This window comes from Xiphophorus couchianus, chromosome 6 (genome assembly GCF_001444195.1).
Source record: "Xiphophorus couchianus chromosome 6, X_couchianus-1.0, whole genome shotgun sequence".
In the NCBI taxonomy this organism is placed as follows: Eukaryota; Metazoa; Chordata; class Actinopteri; order Cyprinodontiformes; family Poeciliidae; genus Xiphophorus; species Xiphophorus couchianus.
Genome location: NC_040233.1, coordinates 16,248,923 through 16,269,965, shown reverse-complemented (window position 1 = coordinate 16,269,965; position 21,043 = coordinate 16,248,923). Strand labels below are relative to the sequence as shown.

Here is a 21,043-nt window from a genome sequence, read left to right as displayed (position 1 = left end):
ATGAAAAGCTCAGTTTCTATTTATTTATTTGGTTGTTTTTACTTAGTTTGTTTGTAAAAATCCCAGTTTAAAAAAAAAAAAGTGGTTGTCAAGGCGAACTTGCCACTTACAATATGGCGGACTAATTGACGTATGGCTTCGACTGGGGAGTGAATCCAACTCCAATGTGAAACCACTTCTCAGAAGAATTCAGCATTTTTTTTTTACAAAAAGATGACAGAAAGGTGGAGTCGGTAGTATGATTGCGTATACTGTAAATGCACTTTTGAGTCGTTTGAAAGCATCGCATATTAAAATCTACTAGTCATCCTCGGTGTATTTTTCTGACCTCAATCTGTAAAGCCTGGTTGTAGTCTGATACGTGTTTCGCTTCTAAAAAAAACTTCGATGTTTGACGACACTTTACCGGAAATACAAAGATTGTGCGACTTTACTTGGATTTTAAGGCAGTTTTTAATATTTGTTTTACGTCTTTGTTTCAGTATTAATGCTATAAGACACTTTAATCAATTACGTGTTTCGGTAAAAAGTAAAGTAAAGAAAGCCAAAGTTTGTTTAGTCATAAAACTTAGCTTCTAGCTTTCCTCTTGAGGCTATCACAGTGTTTTGAGTGTTACGGGTGAGTAATTCACCGGGCCATTCATGTAGTTTATAACATTTGCTTATTTTTATGCATGATCAACTGTCTGTTAAGTTTTTAACCACTATGTTTTACCCTTTTGAGCTGTACTTTTTGTAACTCCGACAGTGTCTTGTTATTGGCAGCGGTGATGGCTACCGCGCCTGAGCTATCGCTTCATATGAGATCAACAGACCTCATCAAAAGGGAACCTCTGGATTATGGAGGATTTGGAGAGGTCTATTTGTGTTACCATGCTACTTTGGGCCAAGTGGTGTTGAAGACCGTGTATACAGGTCCACTTCGCAACGAGTAAGTGTTCAATGTGCCCACCGCCAGACTGGGTATTCCCCTTCCTCTAACGCGTATCACGAGTACAGTCTGTTTAAAGAAAGTATTTCTAATCTGGAAGTGCGAAAGAAAAAAGAAGAAAATAGGAAATTGCTTCTCAGATGTGCAAAGAGGCGTGTTAAGCATCACAACTTATGATTCTTCTGTGGAAAAAGCATGCACAGATTTCTTTTTTTTGATCACTTCCTTTTCATTCAGAATGAGACGTAGGTCCATCTGAAATGCGGATGTCTGACATCCGTTTTCTCAGACCAGAAGCAACACCTACATTTAAAGCTCTTCTAAGAATTTCTATAGCAATATGGCTTTGCTTGCATGCATTGCCCTTCACAGTTATTAGGCTGGCATTGGCAGCTTAAATTTTATTTTAGTTTAGATGCTGTCAGTTATATACAGTTTTCTTTGCATTATTTCATGTGCAGCTTTGTCCACAAATGCATTCAGGAAGTGTAGGTGAGAAAGGGAAATGATGTATTTTCATGCGTTAGGAGTTACAGTAATCAAATCGGTGTTTTTATCAACATGTTCCATCTAAAATATTTCTGCAGCATTAAAGACCTCAGATAAATAGCTTGTGTGTAAATAGTTTGTTTATAAAAGCTATTTATCTGCAGTGTCTTGCAGCAGTATAGCATTGGACCTTTTATATTTTGTTTCACTTAAATGTTATTGTACATTCATGTAATTTGTATTTTTTTTGTGTGTGTCAGTCAGAGTCAAATCAGCACAGAGATTTATATTTACCGCCCATGAGTCAGTGGTCTGTAGAACCAATTATTTCTGCAATTATTTTTACTATTTTTAGCAACTTTGCACACCTCAAAACTGAAAAGTCAATTAATTTTTTCCTATAAAATAGCTAAAGACCAGTCAGATTAGAGGGAGACTAGCATCAGTAGTTAACAAGTATTGCTGCAGATTCTGAATTAAGTTGAGGTCTAATGCATCCATAAATATGATTTGATTTAAACCATTCTGCTGTAGTCTGGCTGTTTATGATTGTTGTCCTGCTGGAAGATGAACATCTACCCCAATCTCTTTCAGTTATTAGCAGGTCTTCATTGATTTCGCAAGTATTCAGCTCAATCAGTCCTTTCCATCAGCTCAGTGCAGCTTCCCTGATACTGCTGAAGAAAGGCTTCCTCACAGCATGATTTTGCCTCCACCATGTTTAACAGCGTGGCTGGTACATTTATGGTGATGTGCAATGTTAATTTTCTACCACATAGAGTTTTGCATTTAGACAGAAATGATTAATCTCAGGAGAGCATCTTTCTTCATGAAACTTCCATAAAGGACAGATTTTTTGCACAAATGATTGTTTTTACAGATTATTCCCTCCTGCGCTGTTGATTTATGCATGTCCTTCAGAACTATAATATATCTCTTGTCTGCTTCTCTGATTGATACTGTCTTTGCCTGGCATGACATTTTAAGAGAGAAATCATGTCTTGTTAGGTTTTTGCAGTTGCAGTTGTGCCATGCTTTTCCCTGTAAGACAAAGAAATATAGTGTTTTTCCATACAATGATTTTTATCCAATGTCCCTGTGTGATAGACACCATGCATGTTTCTAGAGTGCCTTTATTTACAATCTGGCCTTCTGTTTTCACTTTAAATCCCAGAGAAAACAAAAAGTCGCTGCTGGAGGAGGGAAGTATCATGGCAAGCCTCAACCACAACCGCGTGGTCAAGTTGCTTGGTGTGATCATGGAGGACAGAGATTGCTCTCTTATTATAGAGCTGCTACCCAGAGGCAACCTGCTGGTCATGCTGGAGAAGGTCAGTCTAAGACCAGTTTAGGGAAATGTTACATGTCTCGAAATGATGATCAATTTTAATCTGTAGGATTGCTATGCTGTTGTGTTGTTCTTAGGTCACTGTGCCAATCTCCATTAAGGGAAGAATCATCTTAGAGATCCTGGAGGGGATGGTGTATCTGACAGAGCAGGATGTCATTCACAAGGACATAAAGCCAGAAAATATTCTGGTGGATAAGGATTTTCACATCAAAGTATGCGATACACAACGCATTTATTATGCATTAATTACTTTGTCAGTTCATGTAATAAATAAATAAAAAACAACCCCTTCTGCTGTGCTTAGATTGCTGACCTTGGCCTGGCCACCTGCCAGGCATGGAACAAGCTCACAAGAAAGGAGTCTCGCAGGAAAAGCCTCAGGGGGGTGACAGCTGGGGAGAGAGGTGCTGGCACATTAAGCTACATGGCCCCGGAGCACCTGGAAAGCATTAATACACCTTCTTCTGTGAAGTCTGATGTGTACAGCTTCGCCATTGTGGTTTGGGTCATTCTGACCGGGAAAGAACCATATGAAAGTGAGCTGTGATGATTAATCTAAGTCTAACAAAACATCTTGGTCAGGTTATACACCATTCTTTTATCAAACTGTGACCAAAGATTTCTCTTTCTGAAGATGCAAGGAGTGACGACCATATTAGCCAGTGTGTTCGCCATGGTAACCGACCTGCAATGGAGCCCATCCCAGAAGACACGCCTGCAGAGATAATTAATCTTATGGAGAGATGCTGGGCTCAGTATCCCATAGAAAGACCAACATTTAAAGGTATGCTTTTTTTTGTGGACACCCTAGTACTCTGCATCAGAAAGACTTGGGTTGCAGAGTACAAATAATACAAATAAAGAAACTGCTGATGAGTGAAGAAGTGGAAGAAATTAACATTTTTGTGCTCTGCTTGTTTGGTTTAAAGCAGTTTTTAATCACACTGTTGCCATCTGTCGAGTGAGACGGCAACAAGATGGAGATGGGGAGCTGGTATTATTAAAGATGAGCTGGTTGGACATTTTTGATTTAAAGATGGACTCAAAATCAACTCTCAAACCTGCTTTCCAGTTTTTAAGGAGTGATGAAATCTGAATCTTTCAAAAAGACAATGATTTTTATGAATAACAATTCTCTGTCACATGAGTCCAAGTACACCTCTGTTTTGACCAGCCATTAAAAGCGTTAAACTTGGAAAAGCTACGGCATGGCCCCCTTCCTCACCTGACCTGAACCGAAGAGAGAACACCTCTCTTAATACAGTGGGATACATTATGTCAACCACAGCATCCCGACATGTAGATCTGTTGACTGACAACAGATCTAGAAACTAACAGACTTCATGAATTTAACTGTCATTGAAAAGAAACAAGCATATGTTGGTCACTGAAATATATATTTTTAAATGTCACAAATGTTTATTGGAAAAATTTTTGACATATTTATAATTCTCATTTAAACAGATGAAAATAAAAATTAGATGAAAAAAAAATAATTCCATTTAGTTGCATAGCAATTTTGTACAATAATAGTTGCCCAATAATCGTGAACATATTGATAATTTCTAAGAAAGCCAAAATCTTACTTTTGCTTGAAGTCTATTAACATTTTGGATTAATATAGAGCACAGTAGTTGGTGATTAATAAAAATAATCCTAAAAAAACAAGACTCTCCTAATAATTGTTCACATCATGTTCTTGGACTGAGAGGAAGCTGCAGTACCCACACATGCACAGGCAGAATATACAAGCACCAGAAGTCTTTTGTCTAACAAGTGCACAGACGTCTAGCTCTTTAAACAGATAATAAAAAAATACAAATTCGCTCGAATATAAAAAACTCACCTTTTTTCTTCTATGATCTCTCTCTGGCAGAGGCCTATGACAGCTTCCTTCCTTTCTACAAGGAAAAGCTTGAACCACTTGTAGAGAATGATGTATGCCTTTTGCAGGTGAGTATGAACTTAATAACAGATCTTAAGTCGCTGGAATGGAAAACCTGAACCAGTTTTGACAGTTTTATGATTCGACATATGTAGAAAATACCTATTGAACATGTTAACGTTCTTTAGTTAACATTTGTAACCATGCCAAAGAAATTAATCAACACCACATGTTGGTAACAGTCCAAGTAGTTTTCACTTACAAAGACATCAAAGCAAATTAGTTCATACATTAAGTTATGTATAAATACAGAGCAATCATACAAGGAATAATTACATATTTAGCATAATTTCCTGTCTATTGAGCACATTTGAATGTAAGCTGTACCTACTAACTTTGAAAAGAAAAAATAAGTACATGAATAGGATGGACTTGTCTATAAGCCACAAATGTCTATGTTTTCAACATGAGATATTTACACAAAAAGTTTTTTTTTTTTTTACATTTAATGAAATATTTCTATGTCATCTGTGTAGAAAAACTTTCATTGCTGATGTGTAAATTTGTCCCGCTCTTCAAAATAAACTGTCACCAAATCCCAAAGGTTCTGTGGAACTCCTCTGTGTGCTCTGATCTTCAGCTCTTGCCATGAAAGCTTTTGAATGGACACAAGTCAAATGATTGACTGGACTATGTTAGCCACTCTTTTGAGTTCCTTTGCTGTAAGATGTCTTTTCTGAAAAAGCCATCTTTTTTTGTCTTCAGATTCTTATTCAGAATGTCACAAAACATTTCTCCAGTCACTTACTCAATAAGATTTGCAACTATGTGCTCAAAAACTGCCCCCCACCATAATGCTCCCACCTCCAGACTTCAGACTTTGTGTCGTGCCATTTCTTCCCCAGACATAGTTATTGTAACAACATCCAAATAGGTCAATCTCAGTTTTATCTGGTCTTACTGTATTCTTTACTCATTTAGTCGGCCTGTCCAAACAAACTTCAACAAGATGTTTTTATTCCTCAGTGGCATGCCAAGAGGACATTGTGTTCATTACTTACTGTTTTCACAGAAAAATTGTATCTGCTAATTCCAGGTATTTCTGAAGCAGTGTGCATGTGCTCCTTGAGTCTTTAGGGTTATTTTTGAAAGATCACTTTCTAAATACTAAAAGAGTACAGTGTTTATCTTTCTGTGCCTGTTTGCAGCTTCCTTCCTTCATATGTACATTGCATTGTACCTCTGTCATTCCTTTTTTAATGCTTAACTTGATATGTAGATTTATTTGTTTTGTTTACTTTGTACCGACACCTGGTGTAAATTGTATTTGCCAAGAAAAATGTTGATATATTTAATAATCATTCTACCTCCTGGATTTATATTTTTACAGGAACAATATGAAGGTCCAGATGAGCTTGTTGAGAAGATGAAATCATTATCAATGACACATGACAGTTTTTCAGCTACAGATCAAGGTGGGTAAAGTTGAAAGTTTACTTTTTATGCTGTTCTTTGAAATTTTGAGCAGCTTTATTGATGTAACCTCCCTGTTTTTTTTGTTTTGTTGGGGTTTTTTTTTTTTAGATGGTCCAGCTCCTTTGAGTTCACACAGAGATTTATCAATGCCAGTTGAAGCCAGCATTGAGGACCTACGTAACATCAGTGATCAACCATCTGGAGATCCTCTTGAGACAGATGCAAGGATACTGAGGATGCCCTCAGAGCTGGAGGAGAAACTAGACCAGGAGTTTAACTACCACAAGCATGGCAGTTACGCTTGTAATAACCAACCCGAATCTGCCCAGGGCCTTCAGAAAAATCCCTCAAATCCTTTCCTTCAAAACCCTTTCAACTTTTCTGACATTGGCTTTAGGCTTCCAGCTCAAGAAAATTCTTCTGTCCATTCTTGGACAAAACCAGAACAGGAACAGCCCACCAGCCAGACAGAGGCTTATGGTCGGCCCACATCCGATCTCTATGAGTCCATAAACTCCTGCTCGTCTAATCCGTTGCATTTGCACCCATCTTTCAGCACTCCTTCTCTGTCGCAGTTTAACCAGCAACAACCACATTTCCTGGACCGCCAGCAGTCCTTGCCAATCTACCCAGTGTCCGAAACCCTCGACCCCAACCGAAATGCTGGCCATCATTTGACCTCTTCAAAGAGTGGATCTCTACAGGACACAGGTACATATAAACCCAAGTCTCCTATGAGCAGGTTCCTCACTGACACCTAATTTATGCTTTTGATCGCCTTTTCTATGGTGTGTTTATCTTGTGTGTTCCAGGACCTCTCTACATTCAGAATGCCAGTGGGATCCAGATAGGAAATAACAACACAATGAGCATTAGAGGTAGTGAGTTACTTCAGGGTTTGTTTGATGGCAACACTGCCTCGCCAATCCACGAAGGCATCTCTAAATATGGTAAATCATCACGTTTACATAAAAGACATTTATTAGCAGGTCTCTCCCTAAGGTTTGAAGTTGATTATTCTGTTTCCCAGAGCTACCTAGTTTTGTTTTGCAAGAACAAATAAAACAGAAACACCAACATGTACATAGTGGAGTCAATAAATTAAGTTTTCAAGATCATAAAAGCTTTATGAAGAAGCTTTAAACTTCGTGGGAAAGTGTAAAAAACAGTGCTACCTTTTCAAGCAAGCCATTTTCCACTTTTTAATTCAGAGAACAATGTTACCACCGTACTAATAACTGTAGAAGCAAGCAAAGAGCTCTGTAATATTTTTTTTTAATATAGATTGAACAGTTTTCAAAGACACACGTGAAGGTTAACTTCACAACAACTTTAAAGATGGAAGATTGGAGAACTTATTTTACTTAATTAAACAAAAAGACATGTTTGACTCAAAAATGTTGCCATCAAGCATACAATTTTTTTTCCCTTTGTACACTTAGCAAAACTAATCTGGGGCATATAAGGAAAAGATCAAATTCAGAATTTAAAGACGGGAATGTTTGATGACTAATCTGCATTTAGTGTTACTCTGTGAGTAGGAGAGATAAGTAAAAATCATTTGAAGCAGTCTGATAAAGTCTCAAGGCTGAGTGGCTGCATTTCTCCTCTTTGCTACAGCCAAATACAATACAAAGTGGTCCAAAGCGGAGCTTCTTTCAAAATACGGTTTCGTTGAAGTGAACTCTGGCGCGGTTTGAAAGCTTATATGGAAACTGTCTTTTACCACAGACAATAACAGAATACAGATAGTGGAGGTTTGGTGTCGTTTGCCATGGCAACGGGTCTGAGTATAGACATTGTAAAGTCATTATTTACAATGCATTTCATGGTATGCAGTAAATATGAATGTTTACTGTTAAAAATAACTTCGTCAGGAGATAATAAACCATGTGAATTAAAAGACTGATCAAAACATTGATTAACAAGAGGTTGTTGATCCAGGATGTGTTGGTCCAGGAATTTACTACAGCTCAACTGTTACAACAGATTGTACTCAAAGCATTTTCTCTCTATTTGAGGACTTGTCATTTATTGTCATTTACTGCCTTATCTTTCATTTAGCGGACCATGTGGTAAAAGAGTCACAGCTGGACATGCTGAGGGAGAACATGGGGAAGAAATGGAAACGCTGTGCGCGACGCCTGGGCTTGACAGAGGTGGAAATAGAAACCATAGAACACGACTACTACCGCGATGGCTTACCAGAGATGGTGCACCAGATGTTGGAATACTGGAAAAGAAAGCAGGGATCTTTGAACTGTACAATTGGGAGGCTTTGCCAAGCTCTTCAAGGAAATATAAAAGTAGATGTCATTCAGAAAATACTGGACTTGTGCGATTCTTCTGAGTAGTTTTCGCTCTTTTCGTTTAACAGTGGTCATATTTTCTGAACTATTTTTAAGCCGCTGAGGCCAACTTACTTTGGGTTTCATGGGAAACGGTTTAACAATATTGTACCAGTAAGTGTTTTGGTGTGGCTTTAAAATCTGAAATATTACCTACTTTTTAGTAGTTATTATGATGAACAATTTTGGGAAGTATGCCATCAAGCATACTTTTTGGAGGATGCTCTTTAGTAATAAAAAGTTCACATTGACTGATTATGAATGTAACTAGTTTAAAAAGACATGTTAAATTTCTGCTGGACCAGTTTTGATAAAGCAAAGACAATATGCAAACGTTTTTTATATTACTTCAATATTATCTTTGTAGCTCATTTTACATATGTGTGGTCTGAGCCAAACTGACGTTCTTAATAGGGGTTTTCTGATGTTTTTGTTTTGTTACATGGTGGAATAATGATAAAAAGCCATCATGTTTGAGCAACATGTTTAAATTGAACCTTCAAGATAGGTTGAGTCAAAAATACCACGTATAGTAGAAAATGGTATGTTGAACATACAAAAGCATAAAACTTTTGTGGTGCAATATTTCTACAATAATATTTAGTAAATTTAAGGCTTGTTGCACATTTTGAGCTTCAAGAATGTAAACCCAGTGACAGTGAAAAGTAAGCATAAATTACTTCTGACCTTTCTGTTTGATGACTCATTGCACAAATTACTGTAATTTTCACAATATTTTCATTCTGATGAGCTGTTTCTTGGAAGTATTGTAGATGATGGTCTTTTCCTCATGTTTTGCTATGTGTTCAGGTCTTTGTTGAACTGGCTTTCTGGACTTCTGCTTGATTAAGATTAAGGTTGCATATATTTGCACAATCAGTGGTACATTTCTACAAATTCAAGGCTCTTGTCGGTAGTGTTCTGCTGAAAGGATATTACAATAAACATTGTCCATATGTGTCTGTACATCTGTTTGTGTTCCCAGTTTTCTATTTATTGATTTTAAAACCCACTCCAAAGGCTTTGGAGACTTTAACAAACCACAGTGAGAGTCATTATTTACAGTTGGAGACAACATGAAGCTGTAGGGAAACCTTCCCAGGAGGGTCCATACCACCAAAATTATTTTAACCACCAATTCAGGAAGTTACAAAAAATAAATAATTCAGAACTGCAGGCATCACTGGCCTTAGATAAGGTCAGAGTAAATTTTTCAACAATGAGCTCTGTTTTTATATATATATATATATATATATATATATATATATATATATGAAAGAGCAAATGTTTAAATCTTCAAACCTATTTTTACTGTATCACATCAATACCCTCTTTTAGTTAGTGGAAGACTTGACCAAACTTTTTCTTATTCTGTCCATAGCAAAATAAAATAAAAAGATGACAAACATGTTATAGGACATAGCTGTTGCCAAAAAAGACATAACGGTATAGTATAAATTTCTGAATCTTAAAAAAATTGTTGCAGGCTGTAAGGAAGGGCAGTTATTAGCTTCTTGTTGTTAGCACTGGTGCAGGATGATTCCAGGTTCAAATTGCACATGTAGCCTCTCACTTTGACTGGTTGAATGGAATGGATATTTCCACATTTTCTAAACATGTCAGACACATTCTAAATATTATCAGGGCCAAGCCTCCTTTGTGTACCTGGGAACCATCTCCAAACTGATATTGAAATAGTTTGTATCTGATGTCCTTACGGTGGCCATCAGGGACTTCTTTGGATGCTCACTCTCACACATCTGGCTAAATGTTTGCAAAACCGGAGTTTCTTGATCTCTTGATGAGTCCGTGTTGGCGGCTGGATTAGCAATCCCACACATTTGAGGGTAGTGTCTGAAGCATTCAAAATTGTCCATGCACCTCTGACACCTGAGATCCCTCATAGTCACTGTAGGCAGTTTAGTAGAGGAGATGGATAAGGGAGGCTGGTTGGTCTGTCTGTGAGCTGTGCGACGTCTGAGCATGACGTTTGGTTTCGAGCAGCACTTCGCGTGGCCCTTAAACACGAGACATCCCTTCAGACATGTTTGGAATAGCGTTCCCAGGTCCCTGCACATGATTTGTCGAAAATTAGGCCTCAGCATTAGGTAGATCATCGGGTTGTAGATAGTCGACGACTTTGCAAACATAGCAGGCATTGCAAATGCAAGAGGGGGAATGCTTTCGATTTCTCCAAAGGCGGCCCACATTGAAACTATGGCATATGGACTCCATGCTGTAAAGAATCCAATGCAGACAGCAACGCTTAGCTTGAAGAAGAAAAAAAACAAGCACAGTAGAAAGTGAATACATAACTACAACTCTATGAAAAAGTGACATCTCTACATAGTCGAATTAAAGGAGGTTATTCTGCATTACTTCTCCAGAGTTGAAGGTGAAGTGGGTTTGTATTGTCCATTTAAAAATGTGCAGTATGGGGCAGCACAGGGCACCCCAAATATAGTGGACAATTAGTTCACTGAGTAGCTATCTTCAGCTGGCAAATTACTATTGTTAAAGGAGAAGACTAGATGATTTTCTATCAACAAAAGAATGTTGTTTAAATTTTAAATACAGAGCTATTGAGATTTTGTTGAATTGAAGAAATATAGTTAAAGATTTTTTTTTTCTTAAATCTTTCTCTGAGTTTATGAAACTACTACAGCTGCTATGAAATGTGACTTTCAGACTTGCTACACCAATTTACCGGGTGCACCAGTAATTGAAGAGGGGACTGTAATTTTGGATAATTTTTAATGATACATTTTATTTGTTATCAATAGCCCCAAGAAACGTCATACACTAACATGCATGTTTTTGTCTAAATAAGATGTTAATTGTTTTTTCTTTTGTTTTCTTTTTGAGTCAAATATTATTAGATAGAATGTTGTTTTATTGTTGTTTTAGCATTTATGGAAAATGCAGCATATCAGGGATGAAAGCCAATCAAAAAGTATTAGATCAGTCTTCAAGTAAACTAAGATGTGACTCATAAATAATTTCTGAGCCTCTCACCTCACCTTGATAATAATCGTCTGGATGCTGCTCATGTTCATCTGCCTTGATGCATGCTGCTCCATGGTCTTCCTGGATGCCTGCACAGTCACCAAGATGCTCGTGTAGGACGCAACAATTACGCAGCATGGAAGGATGTAGCAGAAAACAAAGAGCGCCACAGTGTATGAGCGGGCCGTGCCGAGCTTATTGGACAAGCGCCAGTCAATGCAGCAGGCGGTTCCATAAGGCTCTGGTCCGTACTCTCCCCAGTGGACCAGTGGGGAGCAGGCAAACAGCAACGCATAGACCCAAGCACAGGCTATGAGCAGCTGGCCGTGAAAAGGCCTGAACCTGTTTCCTGTCAAAACAGACAAGGATTAAAATGTATTGCTAATTATTTAAGACAAGTAATCAACTTTCCACAAACTGCTTATTTTAGGATACATTTAGAGAATTTTACACCACAATCTTGCTCATTTATTGTTAGTTGAAAAATGTTAGTTTTTCACAAGAGATGGTAAACAAATATGAAGAGTTGGCTGCTTACAAAGTAACAAAGAAGAAGAATTTCTGACTGCCTTGTACTAAGCACAATTGTCAATTATTGAAATAATTGCTGTGAAAGTTAGAACAAAAGAAAATATAATTTAGGGCATACTCATATTGTCCTTACTGTCTTACCCCAGAACAGAAAGGCACTTTTGGTTTTTCATGAGCTCCTTGTGCCTGTTATCTATTTCGTTCTGAATATGGTATTCACACCAGAAGTCTGACTCAAACCTGATCAACCAAGATTCACAAAAGAAAAAAGAACACTGAACAGCAGTGGGATGGGTCAAAAATGTTAAATTGCTAAGCAATTTTCTGGATCTAGCAGATTGAGGAGGGATGTTTCCTTCTCAAAGAGAGACGTGCTTCACTGCACATATATGCCGAGGTTGTGAAATTGGTCCAAGTCTTTCAAGTTTGTCATGTGCAGATTCTTACTGGTGACTCAGAGCCAAACTTCACACGGAGCAATTTACTCCTTCAAATACTCAAAAATATTATAAATGAATTTTAGTGGGTTTTGGACTGGCTTACAAAGGTATCCCTAATTTTAAAACTTTCTAATGTTGCCGTTATTCAACCTGGAACTTTATTGTAAATTATTGAGATTTTCTGAGACAGACCACAAATCTGTCTCAGTAATGTGAACTTGTGAAACTAGCAGCAAAATCATGTGCCTCTTCATTTTGCTCTACAAACATATATCTGAGCAATATAGCAATTTGTATTCAGCCCGTGAAATATTAATGTTGTGTGGAAAAATCAGCATTAATATAGTCATAAAACTTGAAAAGATGTAACAACCTAATAGGCATGCTGTAATGAATGTTCCTTCTGGTGCAACTGTTGCTCTACATTCAGTTGAACACTCTGTTTTTTAAACACAGGCAAATGTGAACCAGCAAATAAAATGCAAATGACTGCATGTGAATGTAATTGTTTTGAAATTCAATTACAGGAAAAACATTGTGTACTTTTTGTAAGCAGTCTGGACAACTGCTTACATAAATCCAACCAACATGTTGAGATAATGTAATTTAATCCACATATGCTAAATGAAAACCAAAATTCTTGTGCAGGCAAAACTGTTTGCATCTTTAAAAGTTAGTCTCTCTGTGTAATGCTCTCAAACTGTGTTGGACTAATCTGATAACCAACAAAACACCAAATTTGGGTAAAATTTTTACAGAATTTAAAACAAGTGTAATTTTATTTTTAATTTCAGGAAGCAACTTCTTATTTATGAAAAATAATTTTGATGATATGAAACGTTAATGTGAGACAAAAAGTAACAATAATAAACAAAAAACAAACGTTAAAGCTTATTCACAAAACTTCAGGTATGTGCAGACCTTTCTATGAGAGTAAATTGAAGACACTTTCTTCAGGCCAGATTAAAGAACCACCACACAACATCACAAATACGTCATATCGACTGCAGCCCCTTCACTTGACAGTCACAAAGGAAGGCTAATGTGTGCTCCACTGAAGGCTCATTCTGCTATTTCCATCAATAAATCAACTACTGGCCTCTTCTTTTATAGGGACGTGATGGTGGTTAATAATATTAGATTGCAAACATAACTTTCTTGAAAAGCTTACCATAAAGCGGACAGCACACTTTCACAAAGCACACCATGCTTAGCAGGGTTAGAGTGGTCAGACTGCAGAGGCCAAACAGTATGCCACAGAATGCGTATAAGGAGCACAAAGTTTTCCCATACAGCCACCTGCGTGGGAGGGCAGGGGGTGTGAGAAAGCAGAACAGCAGAAATGATCAATGAGGGAGAAGGTGAGAAAAGACAAAGAAAAGAGTAGGTTGAACTATATTTGCAGTGTACTCTCACTGGCAATCACAGGGTTCATCAATCGTCCATTAAACAATCATGAAATGTTAAAGAGTGTCTCTTGAAAAAACTGAAGGTATTTAATTTTGCAGTCATGATGAAAAATATTTTGTCTTTGTTTGTTTTTCTCATTAATTGCAATGCTACAGCACATGCTAAGTTCATTACCTGTGGTAGAAACTTGAGGTTATGGCCATGGGATAAAGGGACAACGTAAGACCCAGGTCGCTAACAGCCAGATTGACGATAAAGTACTCTGCAGGCTTCAGCAGGTGCTTTTTCTTGTAGGAGATATATAGCAGTGTGCTATTTCCAAATAGTGAGCATAGTCCTGCAAAACAACAAAACCACAATTTCATGTTTTCCGGGAAACAGCTAGCCTACCTCAGTAGGAAGACCGAAGAATACATTTTAGGTTTTGAAGCATATTTGGTTTTAATGTCGTCTACTTAAAATCATAAATCACCTAACCACAAGCATCCAAGACATCAGCTATATTATTTCCTGTATTTTTATTTTTATCTTTTTAAAAAGATCGGATTCTGACCAGGAGTGTTGAAATAAAACACCTTTACATTAACACCAATTATGTTGAAAAGCTGAAGACCCTGAGCAAGACCAAAGTAACTTCAGACTGCATTGCCTGTGCTCCTGTAGCATTACACCGTTTATAGCTGACTAATTAATTTTGCAATAAATGCATTAACCTTTGAAAAAAATGAAAAGAACATTTAGAAATTGACTGAATTAATTAGTTGGATTTAAAACCTCGGGTAAGACAGGTGCATTAAGTGGAATAGGATTGTTTAAGGATGAAATTGTTATTACATGATGCAACACAACCTTGTACATGTTAGAAGAAGACATTTAACAACATTCCTGTACAAGTGCCATTCAGGTGACAGCTGACACTAAATAGAGTACGGTGCATTCATATGCAAACTCCATCTGCAGCAACATGGAATGTAGGCTCTTCTTGGAAATACAACCAAGATCAAAACATAGGATGAAAGTCAACTTTGGGAGCAGAGAATTGGTTATCAGGGGCCTTTCATGGTGTTGTGTCAGATAATATTACATGAACACCTGCCTTTTTGAACCCATGGTGAATATAAACTGGAGCAATAATTAAATAAGAAGATAAGTGGCAATGCCATGCAAAACGAGTGGCATCCATAACACCTAACAGCAGAAGTGAGCTGGCATGACTTCGCGTTGGGCTGTATTTTTCTCATGCTGTGATTCATTCCCGCTTGAGTAGAACTCGCAGAAAACTCATTTACAACATTATTAACTCAGCTGTTGGTCTGTTCAAGAATAATTTAAAAACAGAAAAAAAAAAACATTACCTTTGAAGTTCTGTAGACTTAACTCACCGAAAATTGAGTAGACTACAGCCACAGTTATATCCAGAGGCACAGGAATGCTGGAGTGGAACGCCATGTCTTCAGCCAAGAGTCCCATCTAAAATACATTGTTTTATTTTTGTTAAATCCAGATATTACAGTTCCTGTCTGTTTTAGCTTTTTTTTTAGAGTCTATGTTAATAAATAATTTCAACTGAACAATTCCTTATTTTGTTAACATGTCAACCACCAAGACACCTTGCCTGATCATGTACAGAAACATTAAAAACATAAACCCGGATACCTGTGCTCAAGAAGTTAACAATGTGCTGCCACTTGACCCCTCCTCTGCCCCGGATGATATGGTAACCACTTTCAATGCCACTCTCCCCTCTACTTTTGACTCCCTTGCCAAATATACATTAGCTGTTAGCACCAAACTGACCATGCCTTAATGCCTTGAAGGATATTTATAATGTTTTTTTTAATTTTTTATTTCACATAATTTCTTTTAAATGCATAAATTATTTTTGTATTTTTTTAATGTGAATTTTATTTCGCATGCCTGCTATTTTGAACATCATTTTAAAGACGCAGCTCGAACAAAAATGTCTCATAATTGAATGGGACACAATCTAACAATCATTACAATTGACCAAAAGCTGAATTCACATAGAATAACCTACATGCAGCAGTCAACTTTTGATGTTAGCGTTAATTGGCATCTCATTAAGTTTATTGTTAATTAAATGGTTCAACGAGATTTAAAAAAAAAAAACATACTTAACAGGTTGATTTCTACGTTGCCCAAAGAAAAAAATCCCAAGTGGATCCTGGGAACAATTAACACGGTCATATCTGTGAAGCACCGATAAACTGAAATCAGCAGAGAAATGTTCTCTGTCCAAAGAGAACAACGATGGGCTTATAGTCTACTTCCAATAATGTTTACCCAGGTAGAACAATTAAACATACTGAATTATTCAGATGAGAGTCCTTAAATGTAGGCCTAAGCATATTTGCTTTCTCAGCTTTCCTCAGAAAAAGCGCTGGAATGCCTCACATTATAAAAATATATATGTATATTTTTCACGTTCAAACTGCCACCTATGGACAAACAAACGGATCTAGGACTAAGTTTCAAACGTTTTCATTCATCCCTTTTTCCTCACCAGTTAAATAATATCGAAGTATAAATAAAACGTACCTTAAATAATTACTTTCCAATAGTCCACGATGCGTTCATCAAACTTTTTTGTTTCCTCACACTTCCAACACTGCTAACGCCAAATAAAGTGAGTCCAGTCCTAACAAAGCGGCGGCAGCAGCAGCAGCAGCGCCTATCAATCTGGATTTTACTACGCGTCTGTGTCGAGAGGCTTCACTACAGAGAGGAAGATCCAGATGTCCCAAAACACCGACCTGGTCTCAGCAATTAATGACGTCAATAACCGCTGGAGTCCACGTGGGCAGGTTCGTGTCCACGGAGGGGTGCAGAAGCGTATTGTGCCTCGCTCCATTAAGCGTCACAGCACCTCCAGCGAAATTCATTTTGATGAAAAAGTGGCAAGCAAACAGTTGAGCGCATCCACGCGTTGGTAGGATGCGAGTGTGTGAAAAGTCATTGTGATTTAGCCTGGTGTTGATCACTGCAGCAGGAGATTGAACACTTTTTATTTATTTATTTATTGTAAAATATTAAATTTAATAAGATTCTCTAGTCCAACTTTCACTTCTCACTGATGCAGCGATAGCTTCTAGATTTGACCACCTTAGAAAAAAAAAAAAAGAAAAAAAGATATGCAACATATATTTTTTACATTTATGATCGTGGGATTTTGTGATTTAATGATATTGCAAAGTTACTATCTACTGGAACTTTGAATGAGGTTTTCCAATGACAGTTTGTTCATCAGTGTGTTCATTAATAATGGTTTACGTGATTTAGACTTCAGTTTAGTATCAAATTTTGCACTGATTTATCAGAGTTTATTAATGGATGGTGTCTTTGAATTAGGAACTTCTAAGTATGCACCATATATCTTATTATATAATCTGACAAATATTGACTCTTGTGCCTAAAGTTATATTAAAATGTGGTTGAAATGTAATCATTTTTATTCAATGCTCTTTCAAACTTACCCAAATTCTTGCAAATTGTTACACAAATCTTAGTGGTTAAAGCTGCAATAAGTAACTTTTGTAAAACAAAACAAAACAAGGTACTTACATACTTGTTAAGAACGTCACTATGTCACGACGTGATAAAAATGAGAAAGATAATCTGTGAATCCTATGAAGTACCATGTACAAAGGAAGATTCTTTAGCAGGAAACTTTTCACAAGACTTAAACTAGAGCCTTTACTACAAGTCATTGAATTCTTTCATTTGAAGCCCTGGAGGACAAGGATAAATGTACATTATCAATGTGATAATGTGCTTTTTACTTTAGCAATACCATCGTTAGTTACATTAAAATTCTCCAAGCCTTGTGTCCTCTGATTTTTGTAACATAATAAAAATCGTAATAATTAAAAAAAAAAAAGTAGCAATCGTGCCTTTCATGTATCTCAGTTACCAAAGACAGTAGCGATGTGGCTCTTTTAATTAGAAGTCACACAAACATTTCTGGCATCAATCAAACTGGGTCAAAAGGAACATGTGGTGGCAGCTTCAAAATTAATTTTGTGTGTTCCAGAAAGAGCAGAACAAGAAACCATCCACTCTGTCACACTTTGAAAGCAGGTAGGAATTATCTTCAAAAGAATATCCCTCTGTGAAAATATTGCCTCTTGTGACCCCCCCCTCCAGCCCCCTGCTTCTCCCCCGACCCCACCCTTCACTTCTTCCCAATATTCATGAAATCCCCCTCATACTCACATTACCAACAGGCAGGTGAGCCTGGAACTGATTGAGGACAAATTTGAGATGAAAGCACTATTCCAGTTGTAATGGTGCTGTCAATGAATTTAATTGTCATGTCCGCAGAAGGAAATGAGAAATGAAGGCACATGATAAGATAAAACACAGCGTGGACATCAAAGTGGTCTGGTGGGATTACAGAATGAGCGCTTAGGAGGATTTCACCTGGTGGGAAAAAAGCCACAGGCACCTTATGTAGTCATGACTACAGATAAGTGGACTAACTTCCAATTTTTCTTGTGAAACAACTTTTATTTTAAACAGAATTCACAATTCATATTGCAATTCATGCTTGAAGTCAGAGAAGAAAGGGATTTTAAATCACAGGTTTTTAAATGAACAGCTCCTGGTGACTAAAGTAAAGCTGCAATAACATGCTTTAGATTCTCATCTTTACTTTAATCAAATCAAATTAATCCCTGTAGCCAATCTTTGTGTTGTAGTATTTCCTTTCTCTGCAGTTGGTTTTCTAATTATAGCTGAACTCTGCCTTTTATTTTATATCCAGGTTTTGAACTATGTAATCTGATTTAGACCCCCCCCCACCACCCCCCCTCGAGTGTGTTGTGGGTTTTCACTTCATGTTTGTCATGTTATTTCTCCCCTACCAATTGCTACTTTGTAATTATTGTTTGTTTGCTTGTTTCTTACCCCAAAGACTTTGGACTCTATAATGAATTGGGAGATAAGAAATTTGATAAAGTCCTTCCGGATATTATGAGGCACAAAAATGAAACATAAAATGTCAGATAAAGGCTAAAATAGTTATAACAAGATTTTTAGAAAGCTTGGACAAAAAAAAAAAGCTCTTATAATCTTATTGACTGGAGGAACTTCCATTTGAATTTCAACACTTCCATTTCTGAATAGTAACGATTCTTCATCATTAATTAACAAAGGCTTATACTCCAATCATTCAGGATGGATATTCAGCTTGGGAATTTGCAGAAGATTAAAAATCTACTACGGTCAATGAGGCAATGCAAGGAAGTTTTATCAGTGGCATTTCCTGCAATGCCCACCTGCTGGTGGGGCGGCTTTGACGGACTGGCCCACTGGACACGGGTAATGAGGGGTGGAAGAGGCAGACAAACCTTGAAAAATGACAGCACAGTTTTACATCCAGAGTTATTAAAAAATAATTTCTCATCACAATTAAATAGAATATTAACTGTATGAATATACAGTATGTACATATTAATATAAAGAATTTCTTGTCAAGCAAAATTCTAAGAGTTTCTCTGCATTTTGGTTCCAACACTTTTTAGGATCTGAGTAAAATGTTTCAAGACCGACAGAGAGGTTCTGATTCAAGAATTGGGAGTTACAGGAGTGTTTTTAGCTCCCTTAGAGATTTCTATAGCCCTTTTCTATTTCAATTTTTATACTTTCCTTTTATGTTTTAGTTTTATGTTACTTTTCAGATCGTAACCAGTTTTAAACAAAAATGTGTGATCTTTGGTAATAGGAAATGCAGTTTTCAAATGATCATTTTATTTATTTTGAGAAAAAAATTCTAGAAAAAAGTAAGTGTCTCCCTCGTGAAACCATGAAGCAATTGTGACTGACAAGTTTTTTGGGTTTAGTTTCATTAGCCACTTCCAGGCCTCAGTGTTGATGATTGAACAAAAGCAAAAGGACATCCATCCATGGAAGAGCTTCTCGTGAGTGAAACATGAGTGAAACTGTTTGCATGGTTTGCCATATAACATCTGTAGTAAAGGTTATACATACCAGATTCTGGAAACAGAAATAAAGCATCTTTGACACATTTCAGCCAAAAAGAAAAATCCTTACTTTAACTAAAGAAGCATGATACTGTATATTCCAACCTATTCATCTTGGAACTGGATATTCCAATATGCAGTTCCAATATGAATAGGTTCATATTAGAACTGTTGTGTGCATATTCACAGCATTTTCTCTTACCCTATAAAAATAATCAGCTTCTTTAGTCTAGGTGAGAAAAAAAACTAAAGTATAATACCTAAGGTTCAACACTTTAAATCACTAAGATTTATATTTGAGCAGTATTTATTTATGAATCAGTTCACATCTTACTGAGTTTGAATGCAACAAAATAAAAATGATGCAAGAGAAACGATATCTGAAGTTTTTTGTAAGGGCTTCAAGGGTCATAAACACTGTATGGTTTTGAAAAACATCAAGTGCATTATCTTTGGAATTAACATTTATTCTTTACGCCTTTTAAGTTACTATCAAAGACTTCTGCAAAAGGATTCATCAGACCTCTAAAGTGAGAAAAAAGTCTGATTTATGAGGGTTAATATTGCAAGAATGTCTGGTTAAAAATATACATAAATCCTGTAGCTAAAGAAAGCTCCAAGGAAAATATTGCCAGCGACCTAGATGCATCAGTTCAGCTTCACTGGCTTCATCTATCATGTAAACCCATTTTTTAAGGAATATAAAGCAGGGCTGAGGAAATATCAATAGGTAATCACTTAAGCCAAACTATACAAAGTCTGCTCTGTGGCATAGCTGTGTAATTGTGTTCCCTTTGCTTGTCCTATTTCCACCATAATCACAGACAAAATATGCGCTTTGTTACAGAAAGAAACAAAAATTTCAGCATACAATGTGTTATTTTGTGTATTTATTAATTTGATTATATATAAAAAACAATCATGAATAGGGTACATATAGTTTTTAACAATTTTGGGTCAGATGATTCAGAGCTATTCCTCAAGAGAGACCGTCTAAATCTGGTGAAGTGTCTGTCTTCCAGATCAGCTGGAAAGTGTTCTCCCCTGATCAAGTACAATAATACTGTTGTTAAAAAAGTATTTGTACCTCTGGCAGTATGGGTAGGTGCCAAGTATTTCTGGAAAATGAAATCAGTCTCCAAGAAGCTTATCAGTCGCAGGTTTCCTTTCATTC

The 21,043-nt window shown here is 36.9% G+C and overlaps 2 protein-coding genes across 3 annotated transcripts; one reads left to right on the top strand and one right to left on the bottom strand.

Moving 5' to 3' along the window:
• Positions 1-347: 347 nt before the first annotated feature.
• Positions 348-9,446, top strand: ripk1l (receptor (TNFRSF)-interacting serine-threonine kinase 1, like). 2 transcript variants are annotated; one of them, XM_028021133.1, is made up of 11 exons: positions 348-619; positions 766-931; positions 2,595-2,751; positions 2,846-2,983; positions 3,076-3,307; positions 3,406-3,555; positions 4,648-4,724; positions 6,047-6,131; positions 6,241-6,843; positions 6,945-7,082; positions 8,197-9,446. In XM_028021133.1, exons 2-11 carry the CDS (start codon positions 771-773, stop codon positions 8,484-8,486), a joined length of 2,031 nt encoding a protein of 676 aa, XP_027876934.1. In that variant the 5' UTR covers positions 348-619; positions 766-770; the 3' UTR covers positions 8,487-9,446. The 2 variants fall into 2 exon arrangements, with proteins under 2 accessions (XP_027876934.1, XP_027876935.1); XM_028021134.1 differs by having other exon boundaries at positions 361-619; positions 749-931.
• Positions 8,822-16,594, bottom strand: opn7a (opsin 7, group member a). Its single transcript, XM_028021135.1, has 6 exons — positions 16,427-16,594; positions 15,250-15,337; positions 14,042-14,204; positions 13,629-13,756; positions 11,501-11,835; positions 8,822-10,750 (listed from the first exon to the last, which is right to left on the bottom strand). Exons 2-6 carry the CDS (start codon positions 15,335-15,337, stop codon positions 10,121-10,123), a joined length of 1,344 nt encoding a protein of 447 aa, XP_027876936.1. The 5' UTR covers positions 16,427-16,594; the 3' UTR covers positions 8,822-10,120.
• Between the last annotated feature and the right edge of the window lie 4,449 nt (positions 16,595-21,043).

Coding starts and splice junctions, on each gene's coding strand:
- ripk1l (XM_028021133.1), top strand. CDS start 771: ATGGCTACCGCGCCTGAGCTATCGCTTCATATGAGATCAACAGACCTC. Junction 932..2,594: donor ACAGGTCCACTTCGCAACGA/GTAAGTGTTCAA, acceptor TTTAAATCCCAG/AGAAAACAAAAAGTCGCTGC. Junction 3,556..4,647: donor AGAAAGACCAACATTTAAAG/GTATGCTTTTTT, acceptor TCTCTCTGGCAG/AGGCCTATGACAGCTTCCTT.
- opn7a (XM_028021135.1), bottom strand. CDS start 15,337: ATGGGACTCTTGGCTGAAGACATGGCGTTCCACTCCAGCATTCCTGTG. Junction 14,205..15,249: donor TGTAGTCTACTCAATTTTCG/GTGAGTTAAGTC, acceptor GTTGTTTTGCAG/GACTATGCTCACTATTTGGA. Junction 10,751..11,500: donor TCCAGACGATTATTATCAAG/GTGAGGTGAGAG, acceptor TTCTTCTTCAAG/CTAAGCGTTGCTGTCTGCAT.